Source organism: Barbus barbus (assembly GCF_936440315.1).
Source record: "Barbus barbus genome assembly, chromosome: 9".
NCBI lineage: Eukaryota > Metazoa > Chordata > Actinopteri > Cypriniformes > Cyprinidae > Barbus > Barbus barbus.
In genome coordinates, this window is record NC_136737.1 from 9,372,508 (window position 1) to 9,400,405 (window position 27,898).

General features: G+C 35.0%; 3 protein-coding genes across 5 annotated transcripts in view; 1 reads left to right on the plus strand and 2 right to left on the minus strand.

Annotated features, from left to right (window-relative positions):
- Nucleotides 1–6,476, plus strand: part of LOC306875095 (uncharacterized protein) — a 40,231-nt gene extending 33,755 nt beyond the window's left edge. For all 3 annotated transcript variants that reach the window (XM_079425497.1, XM_079425498.1, XM_079425499.1), the window contains 3 exons: nt 2,507–2,818; nt 5,127–5,238; nt 5,839–6,476. In XM_079425497.1, the coding sequence (XP_079281623.1) occupies nt 2,507–2,818; nt 5,127–5,221 (407 nt within the window). In that variant the 3' untranslated portion in view covers nt 5,222–5,238; nt 5,839–6,476. The remainder of the gene's footprint in view (nt 1–2,506; nt 2,819–5,126; nt 5,239–5,838) is intronic.
- A 2,576-nt stretch (nt 6,477–9,052) lies between these two features.
- On the minus strand, nt 9,053–14,265 carry LOC306875063 (SLAM family member 5-like). Its single transcript, XM_079425444.1, has 7 exons — nt 14,108–14,265; nt 13,951–14,024; nt 13,287–13,610; nt 11,989–12,285; nt 11,796–11,915; nt 11,658–11,713; nt 9,053–10,722 (listed from the first exon to the last, which is right to left on the minus strand). The coding sequence occupies exons 2-7, from the start codon at nt 13,997–13,999 to the stop codon at nt 10,672–10,674; spliced, it is 897 nt and encodes a 298-aa protein (XP_079281570.1). The 5' UTR covers nt 14,000–14,024; nt 14,108–14,265; the 3' UTR covers nt 9,053–10,671.
- Nucleotides 14,266–22,671: 8,406 nt separating this feature from the next.
- LOC306875028 (uncharacterized protein) lies at nt 22,672–27,613 on the minus strand. The gene is made up of 5 exons (XM_079425394.1): nt 27,391–27,613; nt 26,151–26,462; nt 25,982–26,041; nt 24,633–24,956; nt 22,672–24,272 (listed from the first exon to the last, which is right to left on the minus strand). Exons 1-5 carry the CDS (start codon nt 27,434–27,436, stop codon nt 23,956–23,958), a joined length of 1,059 nt encoding a protein of 352 aa, XP_079281520.1. The 5' UTR covers nt 27,437–27,613; the 3' UTR covers nt 22,672–23,955.
- Between the last annotated feature and the right edge of the window lie 285 nt (nt 27,614–27,898).

The following is a 27,898-nucleotide window of genomic DNA, read 5'->3' on the forward strand; positions in this document are numbered from 1 at the left end:
AATATTTTTAAATATAATGTGTTCATTTATAAATTTGGTGATTAGCCTAACTCTCAGGTGGACACCCAACTTAATATATGATATTTGCCATCTGAATCTAACCATGTTATTTCAGCAAATGGAAAAGTCAGCCAGCTATTTATTATCATTTATTATGTTAATTGTTGTGCCTTCAGCCCCGACAACAGGGGTGCTTTGTACCCCAAATACCATACTTTTACATATTCTTGCATTATTGAAAAACCATTGCCTTACCTTTGAACAAAACTGACGTTTGTCTCAAAATGTATTCAATAAACTTATCGATTCTTATTTGCAACATGGCAATGCTGCATGTGTCGCTCTGAGTATGCAATACATACTGTGAATGGCTCAGTCATCTTTCATAGGCATACATGATAGGAAATGTATTTGTAATTGGTGTAGGACAGAACAATGCATGGTTTGATGGGCAAATGTCATCAATCCCATGACAAACCTGTAATTGTAAAGGCTGTGCTGTTTCACAAAGTCTTCACTATAATGTACATAGAATACAACGTTAGCCTACATCGCGAGAAATCTATTATGAAATGTTTATTTGTGGTGCACAGAGTACACAAACTCTGTACAGAAGCACTGATAAAATATTATGCCAGTAAGATTTCTAATGTGACAATATAGGATAAAGTTCAGTCAAATCTTGGCTCATTTGAGCAGGTCAAGACCAATTCAGGTGTTTATTGTTAACTTGCTATGTCCATATCATTGAATCACTGAGCTGTTACCTGCTGCAAGTGTACATTTACATTTATTCATTTAGCTGACGCTTTTATCCAAAGCGACTTACAATTGCTATATATGTCAGAGGTTGCACGCCTCTGGAGCAACTAGGGGTTAAGTGTCTTGATCAGGGACACATTGGTGTCTCACAGTGGATTCAAACCCGGGTCTCTCACACCAAAGGCATGTGTCTTATCCACTGCGCCATCACCAAACAACTTTAACAAAAGTTAAAATAACACATCAGACAGGTTAGCAAAACACTGCAGTTATTTGGTAATCATACAACTGCACCTTTTGTAACTATAGGTGTGTCTTGCCATGCTATTTAAATCAAAATGATACTGATACATCTTTTTAATTTCCTTTCTCATGGTGAATTAAAGTAATCAACATTTCATAAATTATAATTCATTCTGCTACCTGAAGACCTCACCCTAATGCAGATAATCAATATGGTTTTGTTTAAATGTTGTGGGGTTTTCCATGCTTTATCATAAAGACAGTCTTAATTTAGCAAAACAATCATTTCAGAACCATTGCATAAAACAGATTTTTTTTTTCTTCCATTCATTATAACGAAGGCTTTGTGAAGGCTTTGTAGATTTTCCAGTTCATACAGATTTGTACATTCTACACCGACTACGAACACATACACGATGTATATGAAAGATGACCGAGCTAATCAGAGTAATCATGGTCTGAGTGACAGGTGTATTAGGAGAAAAGTTCTGAGGTGCTTTTTATGATTAAAAGGAGAATAAAGTCATGTATGCTTTTTACCCCTATGCCTTTAAACACCCCTAGATGAAGAATAAGTTTGTGCCCAAAAGAAAAAACACATGAACAAAGCACCTAACACATCAGGGGCCCATATCATGATGGTAGTTAAACAATCACATGCCACGAAACTGTCATTCACTTCTCACAAGAGAGTTAGCCTACACTTCTCTCTTCTGTTGAAGATTAAGAGATTGAAAAATGTGAAGAATTTAAATGCATTTACACAGAAAGAAGAAAACACTTGTCCATGAAAGAGGACAAATATAAGAAAACAGTTTACTTGTTATCTGTGCATTTTTTTTAAATAAATTGGTAAACAGAGACTCAAACATGTAAGGTCATGTGCAGTCATTTTTAAACGTTTATCTTTTGATTGTACAGCTTGTTTATGTTACATATTAAGTATCTCTCTCTCTCTCTCTCTCTCTCTCTCTCTCTATTTATTCATTTAAACTAAATCCATAATAATAATTGTTAAACTAAAATTTCTCATGTGTAATTAAGAGTATACACAATTTAGGGTATAATATTAATTTGAGCAAAGTCTTGGTGAAAGTATGTTCTGAGTAAGAGATTATAATCCACAATTGAGCCAATCAACTGTGAGCAAAGGGACATATACATATGATGCAGTAAATTCCCTCCCCCAGTTTCTCTTTGCCTAAATTAAAGATCACTTCCAAGTATAAGAATTTTAAAGACAACATCACCTGGCTTTGTGTTGATTATTTATTTTCATTATTTTAAGATTTATATATTATTTATATATTTACCCCTGAACCATTACACATAAGCAACTACAATTTAATAATTAATATTAAGGATTTTGTTTAAAAATACAATAATATCTGAGACAAGAACTTTTAATGTGAATTATACCCCAAAATGAAATACTTAACTTTGTCATTAAAAATAATTATTCATTCATATGTTTGATCATATCTCTCTGATGCTCTGACAGATGAAATGAAGATAGAATGGGTGAAAGAGGGAGAATCTGTCACGCTACACACTGGTCTTATTGACATAAAGGAATATGATCTGATATTTTGGAAGTATAAAGATGAACGTATGGCTGAAATGAACAGAAAGACCAATCGACACTCAGTATATAATGATACTAATGGGAGATTTGAAGGTAGACTGATGCGACATGAAAACACTGGATCTCTCACTATCCGTGACACCAAAACCACAGACTCTGGAGATTATTATCTAAACATGAGCAGCAGCTCACACTCCTTACAGAGGACCATCAAAGTTATTGTCAAGGGTGAGTAGATCAATATATATGAATGTATATATATATATATGTATATATCTTGTTAAAACATGCTATCATTATGCGTACACAATTGTGCTAACCTCGTGTTAATAGCATATATATATATATATATATGTGTGTGTGTGTGTGTGTGTGTGTGTTATTAACATGAGGTTAGCACAATTAGCATGGTGTAAGCATAATGATAGCATGTTTTAACAAGATGCTAACAGGACTAACACTATCAACATGTCATTAGCATGTTTTAGCTTGTTTTTAACTATTTGTAACATGCTATCATGATATAACATTGTTAGCATGATGCCAGCTCATTTTGGTTTATTTTAATCATGTTTTAGCACTTAGATAATCACTATTAACATGTAGCTATTCACTGCTAGCATGTGCAGCATATTGGGAGTTCTATTTCCAAGCACGAGTCAAAAGAAGCCCTCCCCCATGTCCATATGACACTGTCATCCAGAGTTATGTTCAATACAAGTTACCAAAGTAGAAAATACAACTGTGCTCAGTTCCTGTTTCATAGGCAGTCCTTCACTATACTATGTCTATAGGTCAACTTTGGGGCGCTCTTGCGCCCCAGGGGTACAACTTATATGGGGTATAAGATCTCACAGAGGTTGTGAATCACTTCAAATGTGGTGACCCACATTTTTCTATGAAATTCTTGCTTGACGCTATAACCCATCAAATTTGGTCGCTATGCAAAGTCCATGGGATTTTTTGGCTGATTTTTCACCCGCTGTATGATCATCATAGATTCAAGATTCAAGATTTTTATTTGTCACATACACAATTATACAGGGTATAACCAGCAGTGAAATGTAGGTCAGGTCCGCTCCAAGGACAGTGCAATTATATAGAATACAAATATTAAGAAAAAGAAAAGTAGAAAAAATAAGAGGAATAAAATAAAATAAGAGATAAAAAAATATAAATATAAATGTGCAGGTCAGTATGTTGTTGACTTAAATAGTAATAAAGAGGAATGTGCAAAAAGAATGTGCAAAAAGTTGTCCAGGGTATTTAAATAGCAGCAATATGAGGTAGAGAAAAATTATGAATAGTTATTGATATAGTGCTATATACATGGAGTCATGTGATGTTATGACACAGAGTTAGAGTTTAGGAGCCTGATGGCCTGGGGGAAGAAGCTCCTCCTAAGTCTCTCAGTTTTTGCCATCAGGCTACGGAAGCGCTTACCAGATGGAAGCAAAGTGAATAGTCAGTTACCAGGGTGATTAGAGTCCTTGAAGATTTTAACAGCTCTATTTTTGCAGCGTTTGAGGTAGATGTCCTGCAGAGAGGGGAGAGCAGACCCTGAGATGCGCTCAGCTAAGCGCACAACTCTCTGTAGTGCTTTGCAGTCCTGATTGGAGCTGTTTCCATACCACACTGAGATGCACTGAGTCAATACACTTTCTATGGTCCCTGAATAGAAAGTTTTCAGGATTGCTGGTGAGACCCTGAATTTCCTCAGCTGTCGCAGATGGTACAGTCTTTGCCTGGCTTTCTTAACCTGTGTTTGGATGTGTGTAGTCCAAGTCAGGTTCTCGGAGATGTTTACACCGAGGTACTTGAAGCTACTCACAGGGGTCCCACTGATCATAAGAGGAGTGTAGGGCTGCTGCTGTCTCTTCCTAAAGTCCATGATCAGCTCTTTAGTTTTGCTCACATTCAGAGAGAGACAGTTGTCCTGGCACCATGATGTGAGTCTCTCTACCTCGTCCAAGTATGCGGCCTCATCATTGTTGGAGATGAGGCCCAGAACCACAGTATCATCAGCGAATTTGACAATAGATGTGGAGCTGTGAGAGGATACGCAGTCATGCGTGTAGAGAGAGTAGAGCAGGGGACTCAGGACACAGCCCTGTGGGGCTCCTATGTTCAGGGTGATGGAGTTTGAGGTGAACTGGCCAACTTTAAACTGGCCAAGACAGTGATTACGCCTGATCGCTTGTAACAGACATAGCACAAGTAATATGTCATGTATTCAATAGCATACAACAACCATCTGAGGCAGGGATTATTAAACATTTTGGTCAGTTGAATCCTTTTGACCTTATATATCAATTTGATGTTCCCCTGAGATTTAAAGTTAATCATTTTATAATAATTTAGCAACTCATTTTGCAATATTGTTTAGAGAAGAGCTTACAGGCAAACTAATCACTGTCTCTTTTTATCATTACAATATCAGTATCTTCACTCAGGTTATATAGTGCTGATGTTTCTAGTGTTTGTTATAGATTAGACGCATTCTCATTAATGACTGTGTCTCTCTTTATCATTACAGCTCAACCTCATTCAGGTGCTGCATCAGGGATAAGTGGTGCTGGTGTTGGTCTGGTGGTTTGGGCTGTAACTGTTTTGATGCTGCAAGAAGTATAAACAACCAAGGCAAAAGTGTAAGTATTAGATACAAATCATACAGCAAGAGGAAAATATACAATTATTTTGTCTTTAAAGAAAATTAAATAGGATAAGTTTTTTTTTTTTTTTAAATAAGTTGTAATTAACAATGTTTCTGTTTTTACTGATTACTGTTTAAAGAATAACCTAGAATAACTTGTTACATACCAAAGTATCCGAGAAGATTTTACCTATAAATAATTTGTTTTTGTTTTTTTTTGCCTTCCGGTTTCATCACAAAGAACCCTTAAAAATATTCTCTCTGTGAGACTTTGGCCTTCAATCAGATATTAACCCTTGTAACGTGGGAATTACGTTTTTCAGGGGCACTCCTGGTTCTCTTTACAACACAGTGACTGTTAATGTATTTGACATTTAAGAGAGTAAATTTAGCAATTGACCAAAAGCTTCATGGTTATGGTAATTGTTACAGCAGAACACTCTGTGTTGATAACATGTTAATGTTAATTTGGCTTCATTGGTTAGTTTATTAAACACCATCAATGCTGTTATTTAAAAAAACAACATTTTTCAATACAATGATTGTTATTTTTTCTATTTTTAACTTTGTTGATTCTTTCTGTATTTTCTTGCAGATGCTGGTCAATGAACTATAAGAATGCTTTTACACTGAAAACTCCCAACAGCAGTATTTTATTGTCAGTATGTGTGCTTTTGAGATGTGAAACTAATAGGTGATCATTTCTATCCTTATTTTTCTTTCTTCTTTCAGTTTGTAATGTAGTGTAATGTAGCATGTTACTCTGTAAGACAGCTTGTTTATGTTTACACTTTAAAAGAACTTTGCATAAATAATCTAAATGCTGAACTTAATGTATAAATTGTTTTATTCTTGTTTGCTTGATTTATTTAATGCTCTTGCACTGTTACATTGCACATTTGTATTCAATTATTGCTTAAATATTTTTAAATGACTGACCACAGTATTTGCTTGTTTGTTTTTTTCTCTCTCTCTCACAAATAAATCCATTTCCATGTCACCTAATAAGATGTGGATGTGGCATCTTAAATGTTAATTTGCTGTTTTCATGACAAAACTGTTAAATGCACTCTGATACTCTGTATTCAGGAGATACATATGATCTTTCTGAAAAGATCTTTCATTTATTCAGCTTTTGCCTCTTTATAAAGAGTATAATATAAAACACATCAACTTCTTTCAGTTCTCATTGTGAATGAGTATTAGGCTATGAAAATAAAACCTTGTCTTGCCCATACTTGTCTTGTTTGTGTTCAAGTTAGATGTGTATAATGGATTTAAAGAACTCTGAGAGACCTACAGATTTATTGAATTAAAACTCTTTATTTGACTTTCACTTATCATTGATGCCAAAAACACAAATTCCATGTCTGCATAAGTTGCTTTAATGAACAGGCAAAATATTTTGTGATCATATGTGAAGCTCAATGTCAATCCACAATTCCTGGAGGGCCACAGCTCTGCAGAGTTTAGCTCCAACCAGCTCCAAATCACACCTGCTTGGAAGTTTCTAGTAATCCTGAAGAACTTGATTAGCTGAATCAGGTGTGTTTGATTATAGGGTTGGAGCTAAACTGCAGAGCTGTGGTCCTCCAGGAATTGAGTTTGAGACCGATGATCTAAAGCAGTGGTTCTCAAATCTTTCCTGGAGGACCCCTAGCCCTGCACATTTTGTATGTCTCCCTTATCTAACACACCTAATTCCACTCATCAGCTCGTTATTAGAGACTGCAAGACATGAATTCGGTGTGTCTGATAAGGGAGACATACAAACTATATAATATAATTATATATATATAAATTATATAAATATATAATAATAGATAATATATATCACTTTCCAATGCACAGCACTCGGGAGCAAAAGTCTTCAGATTTACAATGTTCTAGAGTAAGATTGAGAATAATTTTTATAGATTTTAAAACATTATCTTAGACACGTGAAATCATGGAAGAAAGCCAGAGATACACATTAACTTCTATCTCATGCCTGCTGAAAACTGCTATATTATGTACGCTACATTTTGACGAATAACGTAAATGGCATTACAGTCTGAGAAATTTGAAAAGGCCAGTAGTAGTTTGCATTCCTGAAAATTAATGAATTTTGTTTAACATTATTATTATTATTATTTTTAATCGTAAACGTTTGGCAAATATTGCTGAATTGTCTCGTCATGTTTAGCTGCTTACATCTTCAGCTCGCATTCAAGTCGCGCGCAGCTCAGCGTCTGTGAACAGTAAATCCCGCCTTCTTCGATTTGGTTGGCTATTTCAAACATTTTGACATTGACGAGTGCTTTTGAGCCGCTGCACTGAGCCGGAGCAGCTAAATTAATTAGAATTTTTGAAGTGGGCCTGGGCCGATGGAAGGATAGCCTATATGTACATTTACTACAATTCATTTTTTATATATATTTTCAAAACGGATTGGCCCACATTGTCCAGCGGCCCACCGGGAAAATGTGCCCCATGCTCCCTCTGAGATCTAGTCTGTACTAACCCTTGACGCATGTTTGTGGTAACATAGCCTACGCCTTCACTTAATCTACCTGAGATAATAATTTCAGAGTAACTCAGAATAAAATCAAATGTAACAATTTATTATCAGTCAGGTAAACCTATATTATTACAATTATACAGCCAATTCAAAGATATCAAATCAATACAAGACATCACAATCTCAAAGATAAGTAAGATGCAAGAGTAAGTGTGAACCCACTTCATAACCATGGGCTCGAATTCTGGCTGCAGAAGGCCCTGATACTGAGCCCACGATAAAACATCCCTCGAAATGGAGACAGGAACTAACAATTTGAATTTGTCAATTCAAATTCTAGCCAAAGTAACACCTTTTGGGACACATGGTAATTTGCATGGAATGACACACCTTCTACAGTAATCAAAATATCTCTTAACTCTTAAATCTGTATTATCTTTTAGTCTACTTTTAAGATTGAGCCATTGTACCACTTGCCGAGACTATTCAAATGATATCAAACATGACTGTAAATATTACTTGCATTCATGTAGAACATTATATTGACCATTCTGAGTGAACAAGTGGAGGGAGGATAGGTAAGGGGAAGGAAGGGGATGAAAAGTGATGAAGGTGTTTTCCCACATTTTCTCTCAGTGGGATGTGGAAACAGTCTGTGAATTGTCCGTCTTAGAAGATAAAAGTGTCTGAGGTTCTGTAAATCTTACATTAGTAACCAGTGTTGGGGAAAGTTACTTTTAAAAGTAATGCATTACAATATTGCGTTACTCCTTAAAAAAGTAACTAATTACGCTACTTTTTATGGAAAGTAATGCGTTACGTTACTTTTGCGTTACTTTTTAAATATGAGCAGGGCTTGATTGTTTTTAATACAAGAAGTATTAATTATAGCATTATTAAGTATTAAGTATTAATCTTTCGGCAGTACTTGACTTCATCCTAAACTTAAAAAAAAAAAAAAAAAAACTTCTATCTTTCTCTCCACCTACTAGTTTGTACTTATTTGAACAATGACTGAGACTTGGTGTTACGAGCACTTCCTCTGTCTGACTGCCTCTTCAAGATGAATCGCTTTTTGTATTCCCCAATTGTAAGTCGCTTTGGATAAAAGCGTCTGCCAAATGACTAAATGTAAAATGTGATAGCAAAAGTAAAAGCCCTTTCACACCAAAAAGTCTAATGAATAAACCTCAGGCTGAAGGAAAAATAAATTCACGTCTGTACAGTAGAACGCAGGAGAAGAAGGTTCAACATTCTTCGGCAATAAAAAAAACATTGAAGCACAATTGTTAGTTCATTTTTGTTTATTAGTATGGTTGAACTGGATCATCAAAGGTAAGCAGCAAAGACATTGGTTAATAAAATGGGATTAGATACATTTGTGTTGTTTAACATATTTAATTATTGAAGGTTTGCGTCATATTCTGAGTTTGCATTTCACTGTTTTAATTCATTTTGATGAATACTAAATGTTTTTTGCGAGTGGGATGAATTCATGCATTCACATTTAGTCTAGAACTACAGTAACAGCGCACTGTCAGTCAAATGGGAAAAAAGTAACTGGAGTTACTTTTTTGAAAAAGTAACTCAGATATTTTCTTGCAAATTAAAAAGTAATGCGTTACTTTACTAGTTATTTGAAAAAAGTAAAAAAGTAAAATAAAAAAGTAATATTATTACGTAACTCACGTTACTTGTAATGCGTTATCCCCAACACTGTACATTACTTTTAAAAGTAACTTTCCCCAACACTGTTTGGATCTGATAAACTGGTCTTCCAGCTTCCAAAACCATAAACAAGACCAGCAGAACTGCACTTGGTGATCATTTAAGACTAGCAAAGCAATTTAGGCTGGATTGTTTTGTCAGCAGGGTAGCAAATATATTTTATGAACGGGTTTCAAAAAACTGATTTACAGTCCATAGAGTATATGTGTATGCTTTACATAGCGTCCTCTCACATTATCTTCTATGGTGGATATAAGCAAATATACACAAAATAAAATAAAAACAAAATAATAAAAACATTATTTTACAAATATTTTCTGTGCACACTGCACAAATTGGCTTGCTAAAGGGCATCATCTTCGCTCCCTAGTGTCATTATGTGAGAATGTCTGATTCATCACTGACAGACTGATGCTGACATCACAAATGTGGCCACGCCCACCAGACCAGAGACAATCAATCACAAAACTGTTTCCTGTGGTTTGAGGACAAACTGTTCATAATCTTTCAGAACGGTTATTAGTCCCTGATATAGTAAGAAAATAGAAATTAAAATACAATAATAACAGTGACTACGTTTACATGGACATCAATAATACGATTTTAATACGATTAAGACAATACTCTGACTAAGAGTCTACTAAGTAAACAGAGATTTTTGTTTACCTTAATCCAGCTAAAGTCATAATCAGTATTCCTATTTTAGTCGCATTACTGAAGTGCAGTACAGACATATATACATCTTAATCAAACAATTAGCGTTGTGTAGGACTTTTCACCGCATTTTGCGACAGGACACACGGAAGGTCAACCGTTTGACAGCAAATAAAAGAGCTTCAACACTACTGTCGTCTGTATGCACGTACAAATAATTAACTGCACTTGGAGCGTTCATAAAATTATAAATGAAACACCCAAAACTGTATATGGCATCATCTCGAAGACAAACTATATGTTTATACGTGAAATTCTGGGTTGGACGTCGGATGGCGTCACGTGTCTATGTAGCTACTATAACATGTAAAACGGGAACATGAAAGGATTATTCTAAAAGCAACTCATATAAACACCTTAATCATAATATTGATTTATTCAGAATAAGGTAAATAATTAGATTACTGATGTCCATCTAAACGTAGTCAGTGATACTATGAAAATACAGATGCATACTGTGGTCAAACAGAATCACAGAGCGTTTGATCATCGTTCTTTGGTGAAATATGTGTAAATCACCTCCGTCATTTCAGATTCCTGTAAGAAACACAAACCCAAAAGGTCAAAGGTGAAAAACAAACCTGATGTCACATATGCAAAACCTGCAGCAGCTCAGAAATATTAAATGAGAGAAATCTGATGCAATTTGAGAAGCTTTTGATATGTGCTGAGTGAAATCGTAGGTAGCACATCGGCAGTGGATCTACTATAATAACTACAACTAATATAATGTATACTAATAACATAAAAATTAATAATTAAAAACATGTTAAAATCACCACTGTGAAACAAAAGTACAGTTATCCAATGTTTTTTTATCATTGTAGTCAAATAAGATAAAAAAATAAAAAAATAATTGAATTTAAAAGGAAAAACTTTCTAATAATGACTGAAGTGTTTCTACTACCTGTGCCTCTTTTCTCACATTCAAATGAGCAGAACTGTCTTCAGCTTTTAGTCAAACAGGAAACTCAAGCATTCAGTAGGAAGTTTTGTTTTCAAGCAGAAATGCCTTGAGGTCACATTTGTAGCCTAAGTGAAGTGTGAAGGTCTAAACTAATCTGGCCATTTTGCACATCTAACAACTTGTCAAGATGATTTTTTTTTTCTGCACTGCTTTTGCGTGTAAGAGTCAAGAAAGAAATATAGTTAAATTAGTGAACTGAAGTTAAGTGCTATTGTGAAATGGTTATCTACCAGAGTACCACAGGGTTGTAAGGAATATTGTGATATGGCTAAATGTTATTTTCTGATATAGTATTGTGTTGTTTTTGCATTAGCACTCATAGTTGTTTTATTTCTTTGTAAGTTGCCTGTTGCATTGATGAAAAGTTTAAACACAGTGGCTCTAAAAACCTAGTGATCTGGCCACCTGAACATTTGTTTGGGGTAAAGGCAGCATCACACATATCTTCTGATAAGGCAATACGTGACAAGCACTATTTGTGTAGCAATATGTGTGACCGTCTTACCGCTTTTTGTGCATGTCTTTTGTAGAACATTGAATCAGCGTAAGTGATCTCTCCATCTGTTTCAATAATAATGTTAAAACAACAAAACTTTCATTAATCATATTTTTATATATCAATAGGTTGGTGGGAAACACTTGCCCTGTCCATCTGTTTTTCTGTGCTTACTGCAGATCCAGAAGATCTCAACAGCAGCTACAGTCAACAGAGATCCAGCAGCAGCAGCAGCAGAGATCAGCACACCTAAGTGTAGGTCTGGTCCTGTAATGATTAAGAGGTTGTGGTTAGTGTGTTTGTTCACTATGTTCATAAACACTAATCAGCGCTGTCCTACCTGCATGTGTGTGACAGAGTTGACTGATGTCCAGATGTTGAGTCTGGTTGCTGATGGGATTGTTGAGCACACAGCTGTAGGTGTTTTTATCCTGATATTCCACCTCCAGAGGTAGAGAGAGACTGATGCTGAGATCAGACACACTGATGTTGGACAATAAACTGTTTCCTTTGTACCAGGAGAGAGTCACATCACTCACATTCAATGCTGAGCACAACAGTGAATATTTTGACACTGATGATAATGATGAAGAACATTGTGAAGTGTCACTAAAGATGACAGGAACAGGCAGATGAGCTGGAAAACAAATAGACATAAGAAATAATGAGTTTGAGTGAATATTTTAGGTTAGATGGTTTGCCACAGTACATTTTTTACACACCAATATCACGATCTCGGTGGGGGCTGTCTTGGTTTTGTTGTCCTGGAGCACATGGCTTTTTGTTTTGACAGCTTGCCTCTTGTTATCCTGTTTGCTAATTCCCCATCCTCACCTGCACTCTATCTCATCCTCATTATCTCCCCTTTATCTTGCCCTCTGGGTTGTTGTCTGATGTCAGTCCGTATGCGTTATGTTTCAGTTCATCTCGCTGACAGTTGTGTATCTGACCTTTTTGTTTGTTTATTTTTCTAGTCCTGTCGGTCTGGCGCACCTGTTTTTGCATCTTTTCCTGTTTACAAACGCCTGCTTCTCTAGGACTCTGGTCGGCTCTCTTCCTTGGATTGTCTCCGCCGGTATGCCCGCCTCATCTCCGTAGTCCCTCCCGATTCCCTTCTGCTCGCGCCCAGCACTCGCTCTGGATCTAAGCGGCGGCTGGCTATTGCCGTCTCGCCGCCACTCTGCCCGGTTGGCACTTCCGAAGTCGTCTGGTCTTCACGCTACGCACGATTTTTTTTTTCTGGACTATTTGCTGCGGTTATGCCGTCCAGCTGATTTTTTGGGGACTGAGTCTTTTCTGTTTTTGTTTTCAATAAATTAGAATTTTTTTTTCACCTGCTGTTGGATCACGGCCTCGTTCCTGACAACCAATGCAGCAAGGCAGAAAAGCTTTGGGAATGCAGACTGTTTAATTGAATCACAACATCTTGTGAATAGTAACAGATTAATCCTGCAGCCCTATGATGTAACAATTAACATGAGAAAGGTCACTTATTTTACAGTGTTGCATCAGAAATTAGATCTAATTTCAAACATAAAATCATCTTGAAATGGAAGTTTCTGGAAGTTATGAGGACAATTCAATGTTATTTACAATATGAAGAGAATGGGGCAAATTTCACTGCAATTCTCTACTCACCATAAACAGTGACACTGAATCTCTTGATTGTCTCCTCATTCTCAATCTTGACACTTAGTTTATAAAGTCCAGAGTCTGTGGTACTGGTGTTTGTGATGGTCAGAGATCCAGTCTGGTTCAGCTTCAGTCTGTCTCTGAATCTCTTATCGTCATCATATTGAGGATTGTCCCCGATCACTCTCTTGATTCTAGCTATACGAATGTTTCCAAAACTCCACTCTATCTCATCATATGTGTGTATTACAACATCACCATGTAGAATTACAAAATCTCCCTCCATCACTTGAACAACCTTCAACTCATTGGCCCCAACACCAAACACACCTGGAGAACAAAAAGCAGCAAGTGCTCAGACACAAATAAATGCTCTTAGCTTAATGTTGTAAAAAATAAAAGCTTTAGTTTTCAGACTGTCAGAACTGAATTGATATGAATGTACTGTATAGCCTTGCACGGATTTGAATTGCACTGAATCAAGCATTTGAAATGGGATGCTATTGGATTATAGAAATAGATACATGCCTAAATCTCACAGTATTATCACAGTGTGGTTTCAGTGTAAAACATCATTGTCTTTTTATCCTTTGTCTGGAAATAACAACAAATGCTGATTTAAAAAGTAGTTGATATTGGTCAATAATATAGAAACACACTTACAACTTACCAACTAGATGCCACAAGCACAAACAGAACAAAAGCAATGCGGGAACCATTATCTGTTAAACAGCTCACGGAACACTTTTTTTAAATATGAAAACAACACAGGTCTAAATTAGTCAGCGTAGAAATGTGGAAGTGGTTTGGTTACAGTGCGATCTTACCATCAAAGCTTTACTGAAGATGGAGAGTGGCTGTATTTGTATCTGAAGGGGTTTAGAGAAACAGTCAACCAACAAAAACAAAAGCCTAGGTGTTTTTTGTCATTATAAAGTACAATGTAATTATTGCCTTTCATAGTTGCTGCATAACTGTCAAATGTGTGATTGTTACATTTCCTGTTTCTTGCCTGGACTTTTATTGTGAAGTGTTTCCTGTTCTGTTTGTAGTCAGTTTGTAGTTTTTCTGTTAATTTTTCAGCCTTTATCATTGTGATAACTGATAGCCACTTTACAGAGCCTGTCTTAGTTTTCATAATCATTGTCTTGCCTGATATTTTCCCGTGTTTTGATTCTAGCTTGTGTATCTTGGATCTACCCTTTGCCTTGCTGTTTTGGACTCTGTTTGCCCCTGCCTGGACTATTTCTATGTACCTGGATTATCTCTCTTTGCCTTGCCCTGTTGGATATTGTTCACCGATCAAAGACCTCCGCTTGCTCTAGGATTGTTCTTGTCTGACCTCTTCTATGTCTGTTTGCTGTGAACTGACCACGTCTGTTTTGACCATGCTAATTAATAAAGCTCTGCAGATGGATCTGCATGTTTCCTCTGTTCTTCCCGTAACAGAACCACAGACCGGAACCGGAGCAGACAAGTTTTTTCTAATGTCGTACAGTGCGAGTTCAGTAACTTACAAATGTGTGGATATAATCTCTATGTCAGCTGAAGGTTTTAGATTCACTGTGTTCCATCAGAGGTGCTGCTTCAAAGTCTCAATTTTAATAGGCATTTTGAACTGCATACTTGGTGTACAGTTCCAGAATAATTCCATAATTAGAAATTTATGTCAGATCAGGCTTTCTCTGCATGAATGTATTATTCTGTTCCAGTGATGTGATTTAGTTCAGTTCGGAGGGAAGAGATGTTGTCCATGTTTTATCTAATTGTGATTACAGGGGTTGTTTGTTGTGTTGAAGGAGCAAAGAATAGGCAAAAGAATAGACTCCAGCAAACTTCAACAGCAGCCCAGTTGAGAAGAGACCTTCCAGAATGTATGACTCACCTACCCTTACCAAAGTTGCACATGTATAGAACATGGGGTGCCAAAGAAAATGTGTTTAATTTGTGTCAGGGACAGAATAATATGTTTGGATGTTGCCAGAATTGTCTGTAGAAATGACATCAACAGATCCACATGACTAATAGTGTTTATCTATTCTTTATCAGTTTGAGGCTGGATCCTCTCACTCATTTTCTGCGGCCTTTGGAAGTGCAGAGAACTCTTGTCTTCAGTCAACTCTCTGTCAGCTGACTAAACTCCAGATTTGATTTCTGGTCTTAATTTGAGCACACTGATCTCTCTGTGGGGTTTAACTGTAAATCCCCTACAATATTCATTTATTCTTCATTTATCCATTCATTTGTAAACATTTATTAATTTATTGTTCCATTTAATCATATAATCGTTTATAATAATGATTTTAGCCATTTTATACTAATTTTATTCATGTCATTTATATTACATTATTATTTTTTATTTTATTTTTCCATTGTTGTTTAGTCTTATGATCATGTGGTTTCAAGGGATATTTGTTCAAGAGTAATAGATAAGAGAATGCCTTCATTTCAAGGTTTTTAATGTCACAGGACATTGTTGTGAAGAAGTAATTTATCATTGCTGTTGCTTGTGGTGTAATAATTGTTGAATTTGTGTTCGAAGCATATGCAACATACGCAACATGGAAACATACGCAACTAAGATTATTCAATAAACTCTGCTTATTGTTTATCATCATCACTTTGTATCCTGCTTCTGCTCTTCTCTGGCTTTGCTCAGTCAACTGCTTGGCTGATAGAAGGCAGTTTTGGGTACCAGACAAGGTTTCAATCGTTAATTCTAAATGATTGAACAGCCCCTGTTGGGAGTGTTCTCATACTGACAAGATAAAAGTCCCTGACTAGTGTCACGAACTAAGAGAAGTATAACTGCACCTTGATCAAAACACGTGACACGGGATCCAAAAAATGAACAGGAGCTGCAAGGTTTGGTGTATTAATGATGTATTAATGTACATTACACACTGATCAATGTATTGTTATTCTGTATTAAAGAGACGCAGTTTACAGATCTTTTACTCATCCAGTGTAATGTGAAACACTCTCAGTATGAGCGATAAGGCCAACTGATAAAATAAAACTGCATAAAACTAAGACTATGGTGTCAGGGTGAACAGCAAGAGTGGATGCTTGCTGGACTGCTTCCATGGTAGATGAAGAAAGCATAAAAAAAGATGTTTACAGGTCTTCCCACTAGAAGTGGCTTATTTGCTCTTTTACCTTTACCTTTTAGTTCTTTAGTTCAACCTCTTAAGACCTGAGAAAAAAGTTTTAGGAAAAAAATATTTTTTTCATGTCTTTAAATAATAAAAAAAAATGTTAATTATATTTCATCGGGACTCAATTTTTTTAAAAAACTAAAAAGACATGAATGAACATGCATGCAAAAACAATTGATTTTTTAAATCACCAATATATTTTTAGTTACATTTTTTTTTTTTTACCAAACTTTGTATAAAGATGTTTCTCAACTATGTTATAACAGAATGATTTGATATACTTTTTTTCTTTATGCAAAATGTGTGTAAAATGGCCATAAATGGGTTTTCTCATTATATACAATGTATCTATGAACTAAATCTAATTTGCATATTAATGTGTTTTTGGGGCAACATGTCATGAAAAAAGAAGTGTAATAATGGGAGTAATAATTGACCAGATTTCCTAAATAAGTTACGAACAGCAAATGGCTCTGTTTATGGGCCTTTGAATCATCGATTCACACAATTCGTTCAAAATGCAGATTCATTCAGAAACTAAACACCACTGTGTTTCTAGGAGACGCACAACAATTCTGCTGTGGCTATAAAGTTAATGTTCCCTGCAAAATTGAGCAAAAACACATAATAGTGTTTAAAATAGAACACAATATCAACTTCTTATTTATTGTTGTATAAAATCACATTTAAACTCGTGGTATTCGGGACAAACAGCACTCTGTGATACACTCTCGCTGCTCCTTATCCTATGATATAAATATGAGACATACAGGGGCATTTTTGCACCAATATCTGGAATTTTAGGGAATAACTACTACTTTTATGGAGTTGTTGCCCTGCATCATATTTTTCAACAATTAATTAACACAATTAATTGACAGCACTAATATATATATATATATATATATATATATATATATATATATATATATATATATATATATTATACTATATACGATTCAATGCTTCAATAGGACGAGCCTGGTTCGACTCCCAATCTCACAGTGGAATATTCGCGGGGTGTTATGATCATGCCATTTTGCCTATATATGGGGTGCTCAAATGTCTGATTTCACATAGGACTACCGGTTTATATTCACCCTATATGATAGTGCTGTAAATAAGAATCTGAAAAGAAAGAAGCTTTAAATAAATATTTTAAGGTGTGTGAATAAATCCAACCACCCATATTGATTTAAGTTTCACTTTCCATAATCTGTGACAACAGAGGAGCATCTTGGCGGCAGAGATTTAAATCTTTAACTCGACTCAAACCGACACAGGCAGTGAATTATAGGGTTTCGCTCATGTTTAATGTTCACTATCTTTTAATCAAAACACAAAACATATTTACCCCGTTTGTATCTGCGAGGCGTCCCACATTTTCCCTATGGGTTAACGTCAGTAATTATGGAATATCTAACTTGATTCTTGGTAATGTATTTTGCCCCCGTCCCCAAACATATGATTCGACTGTCAGTCGACTATCGGCAAGATTCGAAAATTCCGATTCACTATGAAAATCCTTAGTCGAGGACACCCCTATATATATATATATATATATATATATATATAATAGCCTATGTTTAGGCAGACACATTATGTCTGTCTTTTGTGCCGCAGTCAGTCTCTAAATTTCTTGTCATGTATACCCTGAGAGCACACGTAGGCTACATCTCGGAGACGTCTATTTGACGTATACACTTACATCTGGAAGACATATTTTTTAGAGTGTTTGCTCAACTCCAATATGTCTATGGGACGTTTACTTTTCCAACCGCACACATGCAATAATAAACAGTTTGTCCCAACAGAAGCCAAATTCATTTGGGTCAGTCTGCCACTAAAGCGACCTGAATTAAACTCAGACCGCAGCAAGTTTCACGTTGACTCAGAAACGGAGCTGCAAGAGTCTCAGAAACAGTAGAAACAGAGGAGAAGTAAATCATGTTAGCAGGAAAAGAATCGTTTCATCCATACTAAATCTACAAGCTCAGACATTCAGAAGTCTTTTTCAGTCATTTTGCTTCTCATTCCACTTTTTATTTTTTTACTAAATTCAATGGCTAAGCGGACTTTAAAAAAACGACCTTTAGGCCCGGTTTCACAAATAGGGCTTAGCCAGGTCTAGGCCTTAGTTAAATTCAGATATTTAAGCAAATTTACAAAAATGCCATGGAAGAAAACATTACAGGTGTGCATTTTGACACAGAACAATGACACTGACATATTTTAAGATATGTCAGAGCAAGATATTTTAATTTGAGAGAGCTCAAACATGCATTTTAGTCTGGAACTAGCTTAAGCCTTGTCTGTGAAACCGGGGGTTAATGTTGTGATTATGCACTTAGTGAAATTTTAAAGTTCGGACTGCGTATTTCATAGCCTACTAGTATTAAAAGTCACATGGTCATCATATTCTGTACTATTTTTCGTTGTTGAATGTCATTTTATTTATATCTACTGATACATTACATTATTATTGTGCAATTTTATTATTTGTGCTGTATTGTTGTGTTTTGTATTGTATCATGATTTAAAATCAAATTACATATATATTTTACTACACAATTTGGACACATTGTTTTTAGACTTTAGTGCTCAGATTGGACGCAGGTCTCGCTACTGCAGCACTTCAGGGACTAAACAAGAAAACATGTATGCCTGTAAATTGAGTGGTCCCTGTTCTTGGGCCTTATTCACTTTTTTAACATATTCTTTTAAACAGTGATGACTGATGAGTGCTGTTTTTCTTAATATAGGCCTAGTCAAAACAAGTAAAAATGTAATAGGGTCCTTCTACAGAAACATCCACTTTTGATATGGCAAGATGTCTTAAAATTATTTCTTTTTTAACATTTAAACTTAGACCACATTATTAGATTACCTTTTGACTTTATGAATACATATCCATGACAGCTTTTATCCATAATTTTAGCTTTTTTGTGCAATTATTTCAAGACCACATGTATCATTTTTTTTGTCACTGGTGTTACCTTCTTTAGCAATATTAAAAGTTTTTATGAAATAGTATTTCTTGATTTTTTTTTTCAGCACATGTCAGAGTTACAGAAATCTAATGAAAATGCAAGAAATAAGATTGTGTTTTATTTAATGTGAAAAAAACAGTACAGTAACACAGCACAGTAACACCAGTGACACAATGAATCACCAGTGACATAAACAAGACCTGATATACTGATTCTTCACTGTTGTTATCAATAAGGAAGGTAACACCAGTGACAATTTTCATGAAAAATGCATTTTACAAATTGCAAGGTATCAAACCACATGTTGTCAATCATGGCATACTCACTAAATTAATTAGTTTAAACCATTTGTATTATAGTTTTCTTTACAATTCCTTAACAATAAATAGGTCATATCAGTGACGTCAACTAAAAGCTTCACATGAACTCATGAGATAAATGAAAAAAATTCTGATAACTGAAAAGAAAAAGTGGACTAAACATGGGCCTTTTTTCATAGATGTTTAGAAAATAGGAAGGAGGAAGTCGAGTGATGTCATCAGTGTGATTTTCTTATTCCAAAATAAAAGACTTTTGTTATGCGGTAACACCAGTGACACAACTCCAGGGGACAACTGTTTTCATTATATATTTTATAATATTTATTTGGCATTTAGTTTTTTTATGCCATTTAAATCATATATTTGATAGTTATGAATAGACTTTTGTATTTTAAATGGTATAAAATCCTGTATTTGACCTCAAAATAAAGCACTTTCCCTCTGTACATGGCTGTGGGGACGAGCAGTTTTGTGGTATTTGGAATTCTATATAATTAATAAAACAAATGTCACATTGATGGCTCAGGAAGGTGTAATTGTTCAAATAATATATTGTTTCATTTTAAAATATATATAAAAAATTGTAACCCTAATGTGTATTTCAATTGTAATATTTATGTCAAGTCTAGGGACAGAAAAGTAGACGTTTCTGTAGAATGACCCAGTAGTTGAATTTTAAATTCACTAAACCTAGAACCGTAAAACCTGCCAAAAAGCTGGTCAAAGTTGAGAAATCGCAATAATAGAGCAACTGAAAAGTAATGTAGGCCTATTTATTTATTTATTATTCAGTGTGAATTTCTGCATAATTACTCCAGGAGATGGCGACAAGTGACTGTCTTGCTGTCCCAACCATCCCCTCTTATCTATCTGTTGGCTTGAAACTATGTGAAGAAAACATTTCCTCATAATTCGTATATGACCTAAACTCGTACCAATGCTCAGTGGATTTAATATATAGCCTAAATTAAATAAATGATATCATTTTAATTCAAAACCGCGAAAATCTCACAAATGTTGATTTGCATCCCTGGATAGGCCTGTACCTACTGTTAGTCGTTTAACAATTCAAACGTAAAATCTTGTAAAATGTTAATGCTTACTTATGTTTCACTCTTTGACCGTTAAAATGGAAATGTCTGCTAGCCCGCCTTCTTGGTCTTCTCAAACACTGGCTGTGTTCGAAATGGCATACTTGCTTACTGCATACTGCTTACTGCTCAGTACACAGTGTATACTGCTTACTATTTTTTAAAGAATAGTGTGTGAAACAGTATACAGTAAGCAGCAAATGTTTCAGAGTAGTATGCTTAATTGTCACATGACAAACACAAACATTAATTCAGCACAGCTGTGAAGGTTGTTACCCTACAAACAAATGTGCTAACTATTCTTTTTATAAAGGCTTGTTATTAAGGCTTCATACTAGTAAACAATATTGGCCAATTGAACTCATTTCATAATTGAATAACTTTACATAGGCTATAGACTGAACTGAATGAGCAGTCTTTAACTGAACAATATTTTTGGCAGTTACACTAAGTGGAAAAAGTGATATAATCTAATTACACTAAGTGCAAATAATGATAAATTATTTTTACAATAAAATAGCAGCATTTTCTTTAGCAACAGGTGTGTAAATAGTAGTTAGGTGGCAGATATTTATACTGTAGTACATTATAAAACAGTATGCAATAACATATTAGACAACATTTTAGTGTAAATTATCATAAATTTTATTTGATGAACGCCACTTTATTGGGACAAAAACCTACTAACAGCTAAGCACACTGTATTATTAATGAGGTGTTTAATCTCCACTTTTCAAATATTTAATAAAATTTTTATTGAAAATAAATGCCTTTCTGGTCTGGTATGTGATGGGAAAAGGAGTTGCACGAGTTTGACAAAAGCCGAAATCGAACTCGTATCAACAGCAGCTCGTATCTTTTATTCTCTCCGCCACTGATTCTACAGAAATACACGTGTCTTCTGCAGAGCTGTTTATCATTGGCAGGCATTGGTGGGCGGAGTTAATGTAAATAGCCTCTGACAACAAATTGGTCTATTGGTCTTTAGAGTAAATACACTCCATTTCTTATTAGAGCTGTTTGCATCGGAATTTAATTCTGTTTACTTAATTGAAATATTAATTATAGTTATATATATAATTTATTCATATATCATATTACTGCAATATTAATATTATTATGTAATATCTTTGAAACAATGTATAAAGCGCTATAGAGATAAAGGTGACGTCATTTGACTTGATCGGAAAAGTGCCGTAGAGATTAAAGTACAATTTATGTCCTACAAATGATATTGTTTTTAAATCCACAGCGATAGTTTGTAGATTACATGTATATGTATAAACGTGCATATACAAGTGTAACATTTATAATTATTATTCCCCGCCTCCAGTTCACTCACGCATTTGAAGATGAAAGGTCACATGGAGTGCGTTGCATTCTGGGAAACAGTACCCCACGCAGCGTCTTCACATCAAATTTCAGCAAATGTAGCAGGTAATCCGGGCATTCCATGCATACAGAAAATTCACATACTATTCACAGTATTCACACAGCATACTGCAGTATAGTGGGAGTTGTATGATAGTATGCCATTTAGAACACAGCTTCTGTACTGATTTCAGTATACTTGAGTTATATTTAGCAGATTCTGGAAAATATAGTAGGTCATCCGGGTATTTCATGCATACAGCAAATGTGCATACTATGAGCATTGAACTAATGAACATTTTGCACCGTTTTTTCGGGGCTGAACGCAGCCCTGCTCTCCCTCTCTGAGTTTTTACATAGAAAATTATTAACAAAATGTGCATAGTGTCTGTGATTTTTGGCAACAATCTAAGCATTTATTTGTGTCCCTTTCTTGTAAATAATAATATTCAGGTCTCTTTCATTGTTGTGCAGAAAAATGGTTAGTAGTATCATACTTTTTATTTATATTTTTTAGGCATGTTATAGTCAGAGAGGGTACTGTCAAGCTTAACAACTCAACCCCGTCACATAAAATTAAGATGGAAAAGCTACTTTTTCAATATTTTATTTTAATCCATAAGTATATACAATGTACTTATTTTATTGATGCCATATACTGTATATGGTCTACTCTCCTACACTACATGAGGAACAATTCCCATTTTGAGTGAAAAAACACAACCCCGTCACAAATATATGTATTTCTCATTGTTACGGGGTTGTAAACTTGTGACAGGGTTGAGTTATTTGCTTCATATTTTAATACGTTTAATGAAAAAATATGAAATGGTAATATTTTCAGAAAATATATATACTCCAAAATCATGACAACACAATTTTTGATGTAATGTGTCCACTTAAATTTTGACAAGTAATTTTGTCCATTACGGGGTTGAGAAAAAAAAGGTGTTTAAAGCCTTATTCGCACGGGGCACAAAAGTATATTAGTTTCTTTCTCTTTTTTTAAATACATCTAATTGGACCATAGAACGGGACTCTCAAAGCCTTGACATCCGGGAGATAAATCAGTAATTTCGAGTAAAATCACAGGCTTCGCTTATCCCGTGCGAATGCACCACACGAAATTCAGATGTGGGGGGTTAATTTCAAAATCACACATGGTCCCCAGATAATACTAATCCCGTGCGAATACGGCTTTAAAACTATAGTTTGAACAAAACAGGATCAGAGTGTCTGGTTTTTGACTTTATAGCTCAAGTTCTATTCTGGTCTTCTAAAGCAGATAATGCTTCTGGAGCACCTCCTAGTGTCTAAACATGAAATTTCTCTCATCTGCAATGTTATTGTGCAATGCCATTTTGAAATATGTAGCCTTTATGCCAAGCATGCTGGTTTACCTAAAACATGCTGTATAATAATTATTAGCCTAAATAAGTCTTGAGAAGAACTGAACTCTCATGCTCTCTAGCTACTTCACTCTGCAATGAAGATTAATTCATAATAAGGAAAATAATTTTAAAAAGCAGAATACCCATAATTCCTTGCACTTGAATAATTATAATAATAATTAGGAATGAACTGATCTCTAATTATGGTTTTAATATGTTGTGTTTTAAAGCAGTTAGTGTTTACTTTACTGCCATCTGATGATCATATAGATGAAGTGCGCCCATCAAAGCTGTTGTTCATTAATGTATATTATCCATTAAAGTACATACTGTATACTAAACAGAGCATGTAGATCAAGTGGGACTAAAAAAAAATGCACATGTGTGACAGAGTTGACTGATGTCCAGATGTTGAGTCTGGTTGCTGATGGGATTGTTGAGCACACAGCTGTAGGTGTTTTTATCCTGATATTCCACCTCCAGATGTAAAGAGAAGCTGCTGATGAGATCTGATACACTGATGCTGGACAATAAACTGTTTCCTTTGTACCAGGAGAGAGTCACATCACTCACATTCAACACTGAACACACCAATGAACAATATGATGATGATGATGATGATGAAGAACATTGTGAAGAATCACTGGTAATGACAGGAATGGGCAGAAGAGCTGGAAAACACGAAAGCATAAATATAAATGAATAAAATAGCAGTAAACAATAGATCAGTGTTATTTGTCAGTGATTTAATGCATTGAGTGTGTCTGTCTCATTTCATTGTCAGAGAAGCCAATGTTACATAATGTTAAATGCTGATCATTGTATTATTAATTGTCATTTTCATACATTTATTTATTTATTAGCAAGGTATTTAGGAGCAAAAATCTCTCTCAAAGATTTTTACTTTCATTTTAATATTTATTTAATATTTTTATTATATATTTTTAAGATTACAATTATGTAAGATATTAAAGCATGAATATGACTCAAGACAGTAGTACTGCAAGTTGTATATTTAATTTTTCACTCACCATAGACAGTAAGACTGAATGTGTTGAGCGGTGTCTCTGTTCTGCTGCTGAATACTTTATAAAGTCCAGAGTCTGTGGTTCTGGTGTTGGTGATGGTCAGAGATCCAGTCTGATGATCCAGCTGCAGTCTGTCTCTGAATCTCCCATCAGCGTGGTCATTAAATATTATGGTCCTGTTCTTTCTGTCGATTTGAGCGATGAGAATGTTTTGTCCAAATTTCCACATAATCAAATCTTTTCTCTGTATATCAGTAAGATCAGGATATAGAGAGACAGAATCTCCCTCCGTCACTGACACTGACTTCACTTCATCACCAAACACACCTGGAGAACAATAACAGATTTTTTTATTTTATGTAACAGGGCCAGAAATTAAAATGAATAATTAAAAACATGTTAAAATCAGTATACTGTGAAACTAAAGTTAATTTATGGGATGATGCATCGTTTTTGTCATTGCAGACAAAATTATTTAGAATTTGAAAGAAAAAAATTTAAATGACTGGAGTGTTTCTACTATCTCTGTTCCCTTTTCTCACATTCAAATTAGCAGAACTGTCTTCAGCTTTTAGTCAAACAGGAAACTTAAGTGTTCAGCAGGAAGTTAACTGTCTATTTTATCTGAATCGGCCTGAGCTCACATGAACTGTTTTTACAGTTGTTTGCAGCCTGAGTGAAGTGTGAAGATCTAATCTGATCTTTCTCTCTGGTCATTTTGGTTCTTTAGTGCACTAATACATTGATATTAGCATACTTGCTACAAATATACATAAAAAAAAATCTAATATTTAATTAAGTATACTTAATAAAATGAGCTTGAAGTATATTTTTATTTTCTAGTTTACTTTAAGGGCAAATTAGAATGTGTTCTCAGAACTATTTTGAAGGGGATATAGGCCAATATACAAAAAGAATAAAATTATTTCACAAATATTTATTTTCTGTGTCATCATCGCCCCCTTGTGTCCTGATGTGAGAATGTCTGATTCTTTAGTAATGGACAGATGTTGACCTCACAACTGCAGCCACGCCCACCAGAGCAGAGACAACCAATCAGAACATAGTTTCCTGTGGTGTAAGGGGAAAACACCCTAATACTGTAACAGAATTATTCAAAAATCTTTTAAAATAGGTGTCAGTAGATCTATAGGGCTTTTTTTTCATAAAGTAAAATATTGGTTTGAACAAGTCAGGATCAGAATGTGTCGTATTTTTGACTTTAAGATTGCAATTCTTCTAAAGCAGATGACAATCCTGGAGTGCCACCTAGTGACTAAACATGAAAACATCCCTGAAGATACAGTGATGGAGAATAATTGTGCTGTTGATCTGAATATCAATATCATTACCTGCGTCACTTTCAGATGATGAAGGATTTTGTGGAGTAACAGCAGGAGCGGGTGGACGAGCTGAAAAATATTGGAGAACCAACTGTGATCTTCACCCAAAATATCTCACTTAACCTTCCTATGAAAGAACAGAGGGCAAGAGTAAGGTTACCCTGAGAGCTTTACTCACCATCAACAGTAACACTGAATCTCTTGATCGACTCCCGATTCCTGGTGATGGTGCTTAGTTGATAAAGTCCAGAGTCTGTGGTTCTGGTGTTGGTGATGGTCAGAGATCCAGTCTGATCCAGCTTCAGTCTGTCTCTGAATCTCTCATCATTATAATATGTAGGAATGTTCCCGATCACTCCAGCGATGCGATTGACTCCAAACCTCCACTCGATCTCATCATCTCTCTGTATTTCAGTAAAATCAGTGTTTAGAGAGACAGATTCTCCCTCCATCACTAACACTGACTGCACTCCATCACCACCAAACACACCTGGAGAGCAAAGAGGAACAGAGAAATAAAGTAATAAAGCACCAGAATAGAAATACTATATGTATATGTTCAGAAAAAACTAATTTCATAAAGTTTTTATAACCTACTTTCAATCCTCAAATGGAAAAGTAACATCTTTAGTAGGTCTATTACAGAAATGTATCATATATGTTGGGCTAATGTTTTTATTGTATAGCAAGAAAGCTCACACATGATGGAAATCTCAATCACTCTTAATCCACCCTATGTTTTATATATTTTCTGTATTATTCATTATTATTATTTATTTGTGGGCAGTTAGGACTAGCAAACTAGGCTGAATTTAGATGTTTTGTCAAATATATTTCATCAATATGTGCTCAATAACTTACTGTGCTCTTAAATAATCTTTTAGGGTGGATGAAGCCAAAATGCAAATTTATTTCACAATTTTTTATTTGCCATAGGTTACACAAATAATTTTTTATTTTATTTTTTATGTAACAGGGCCAGAATGCTGATAGACTGTTGTCAGTCTGCTGAGGTGCTAGTACTAGGATTTATAATATATATATATATATGTGTGTGTGTGTGTGTGTGTGTGTGTGTTCTGTTAAAATTGTATTAATGGCATATTACATACGAGCAGACTTTTTTGAACCCAGAATACATGGCTGAAGAAAGCATTTTCAGGACATTAATAAGAATTACATAATAATGTTTCTGAGATCAAAACTACCATATACAAAAATTAACCATGGTTTAACCACAAAAAACAAAAACAACAACAACAAACAATAATGAACCATGCTTTGCTGTACACTGACCATATTAAATCTTTTTCTCAGAAAACAGACGGATGGTAAAGTTAGTACATTCACAAAATAAGAGAACAAACGCAAATACGCATTTTCTAACGGTCCCTAAAACGAAAGTATTAAAGACTTACCGCCGACAAGCAAAGAGAAAAGAAGGATGAAAATACGTTTGTTCATGTTGCTATAATAAAGATTATCAGGGGTTTTTCATCAATACTTCAACCGATCCTATAGTGTCTCTGAACTTTGTTTCTGGGCGGTGTCTCGGGGGCTCGTTCAGCCAATCCCTAAAAAGTTCAAATAAGGTTTAAAGTTTTAATGTGCCTGTTATGTAAACAATGATCTGATAGGGGGAGGGGCCAATTCGGCCACGCTCAGGCAATGTAGCCAATTTAGCAATTTTGCTGCCAGATTTAGCAACTTTTCAGATTTTACAACTTTGCACATTTTTTCTCTCTCCAAAATACACATAGCAACAAATTTAGCTATTTTTTTTATAATTAATATAACAACTTATAGCAACTTCAAAAGACTTTTGCTAATAAACATTAAGAAAAAAACAGACTTAAGACACATCTCAGAATAATTCAGAAGATAACAGTCCTTTTTTAATCTGCAGTTTATGAGTAAAGAAAAGTG

Coding starts and splice junctions, on each gene's coding strand:
- LOC306875063 (XM_079425444.1), bottom strand. CDS start 13,999: ATGGTTCCCGCATTGCTTTTGTTCTGTTTGTGCTTGTGGCATCTAGTT. Junction 13,611..13,950: donor GTGCTTGTGGCATCTAGTTG/GTAAGTTGTAAG, acceptor TTTGTTCTCCAG/GTGTGTTTGGTGTTGGGGCC. Junction 10,723..11,657: donor AAAGACATGCACAAAAAGCG/GTAAGACGGTCA, acceptor TGTTTCTTACAG/GAATCTGAAATGACGGAGGT.
- LOC306875028 (XM_079425394.1), bottom strand. CDS start 27,436: ATGAACAAACGTATTTTCATCCTTCTTTTCTCTTTGCTTGTCGGCG. Junction 24,957..25,981: donor ATCATCTGAAAGTGACGCAG/GTAATGATATTG, acceptor ATTGTTCTCCAG/GTGTGTTTGGTGATGAAGTG. Junction 24,273..24,632: donor ATTCAGTCTTACTGTCTATG/GTGAGTGAAAAA, acceptor CGTGTTTTCCAG/CTCTTCTGCCCATTCCTGTC.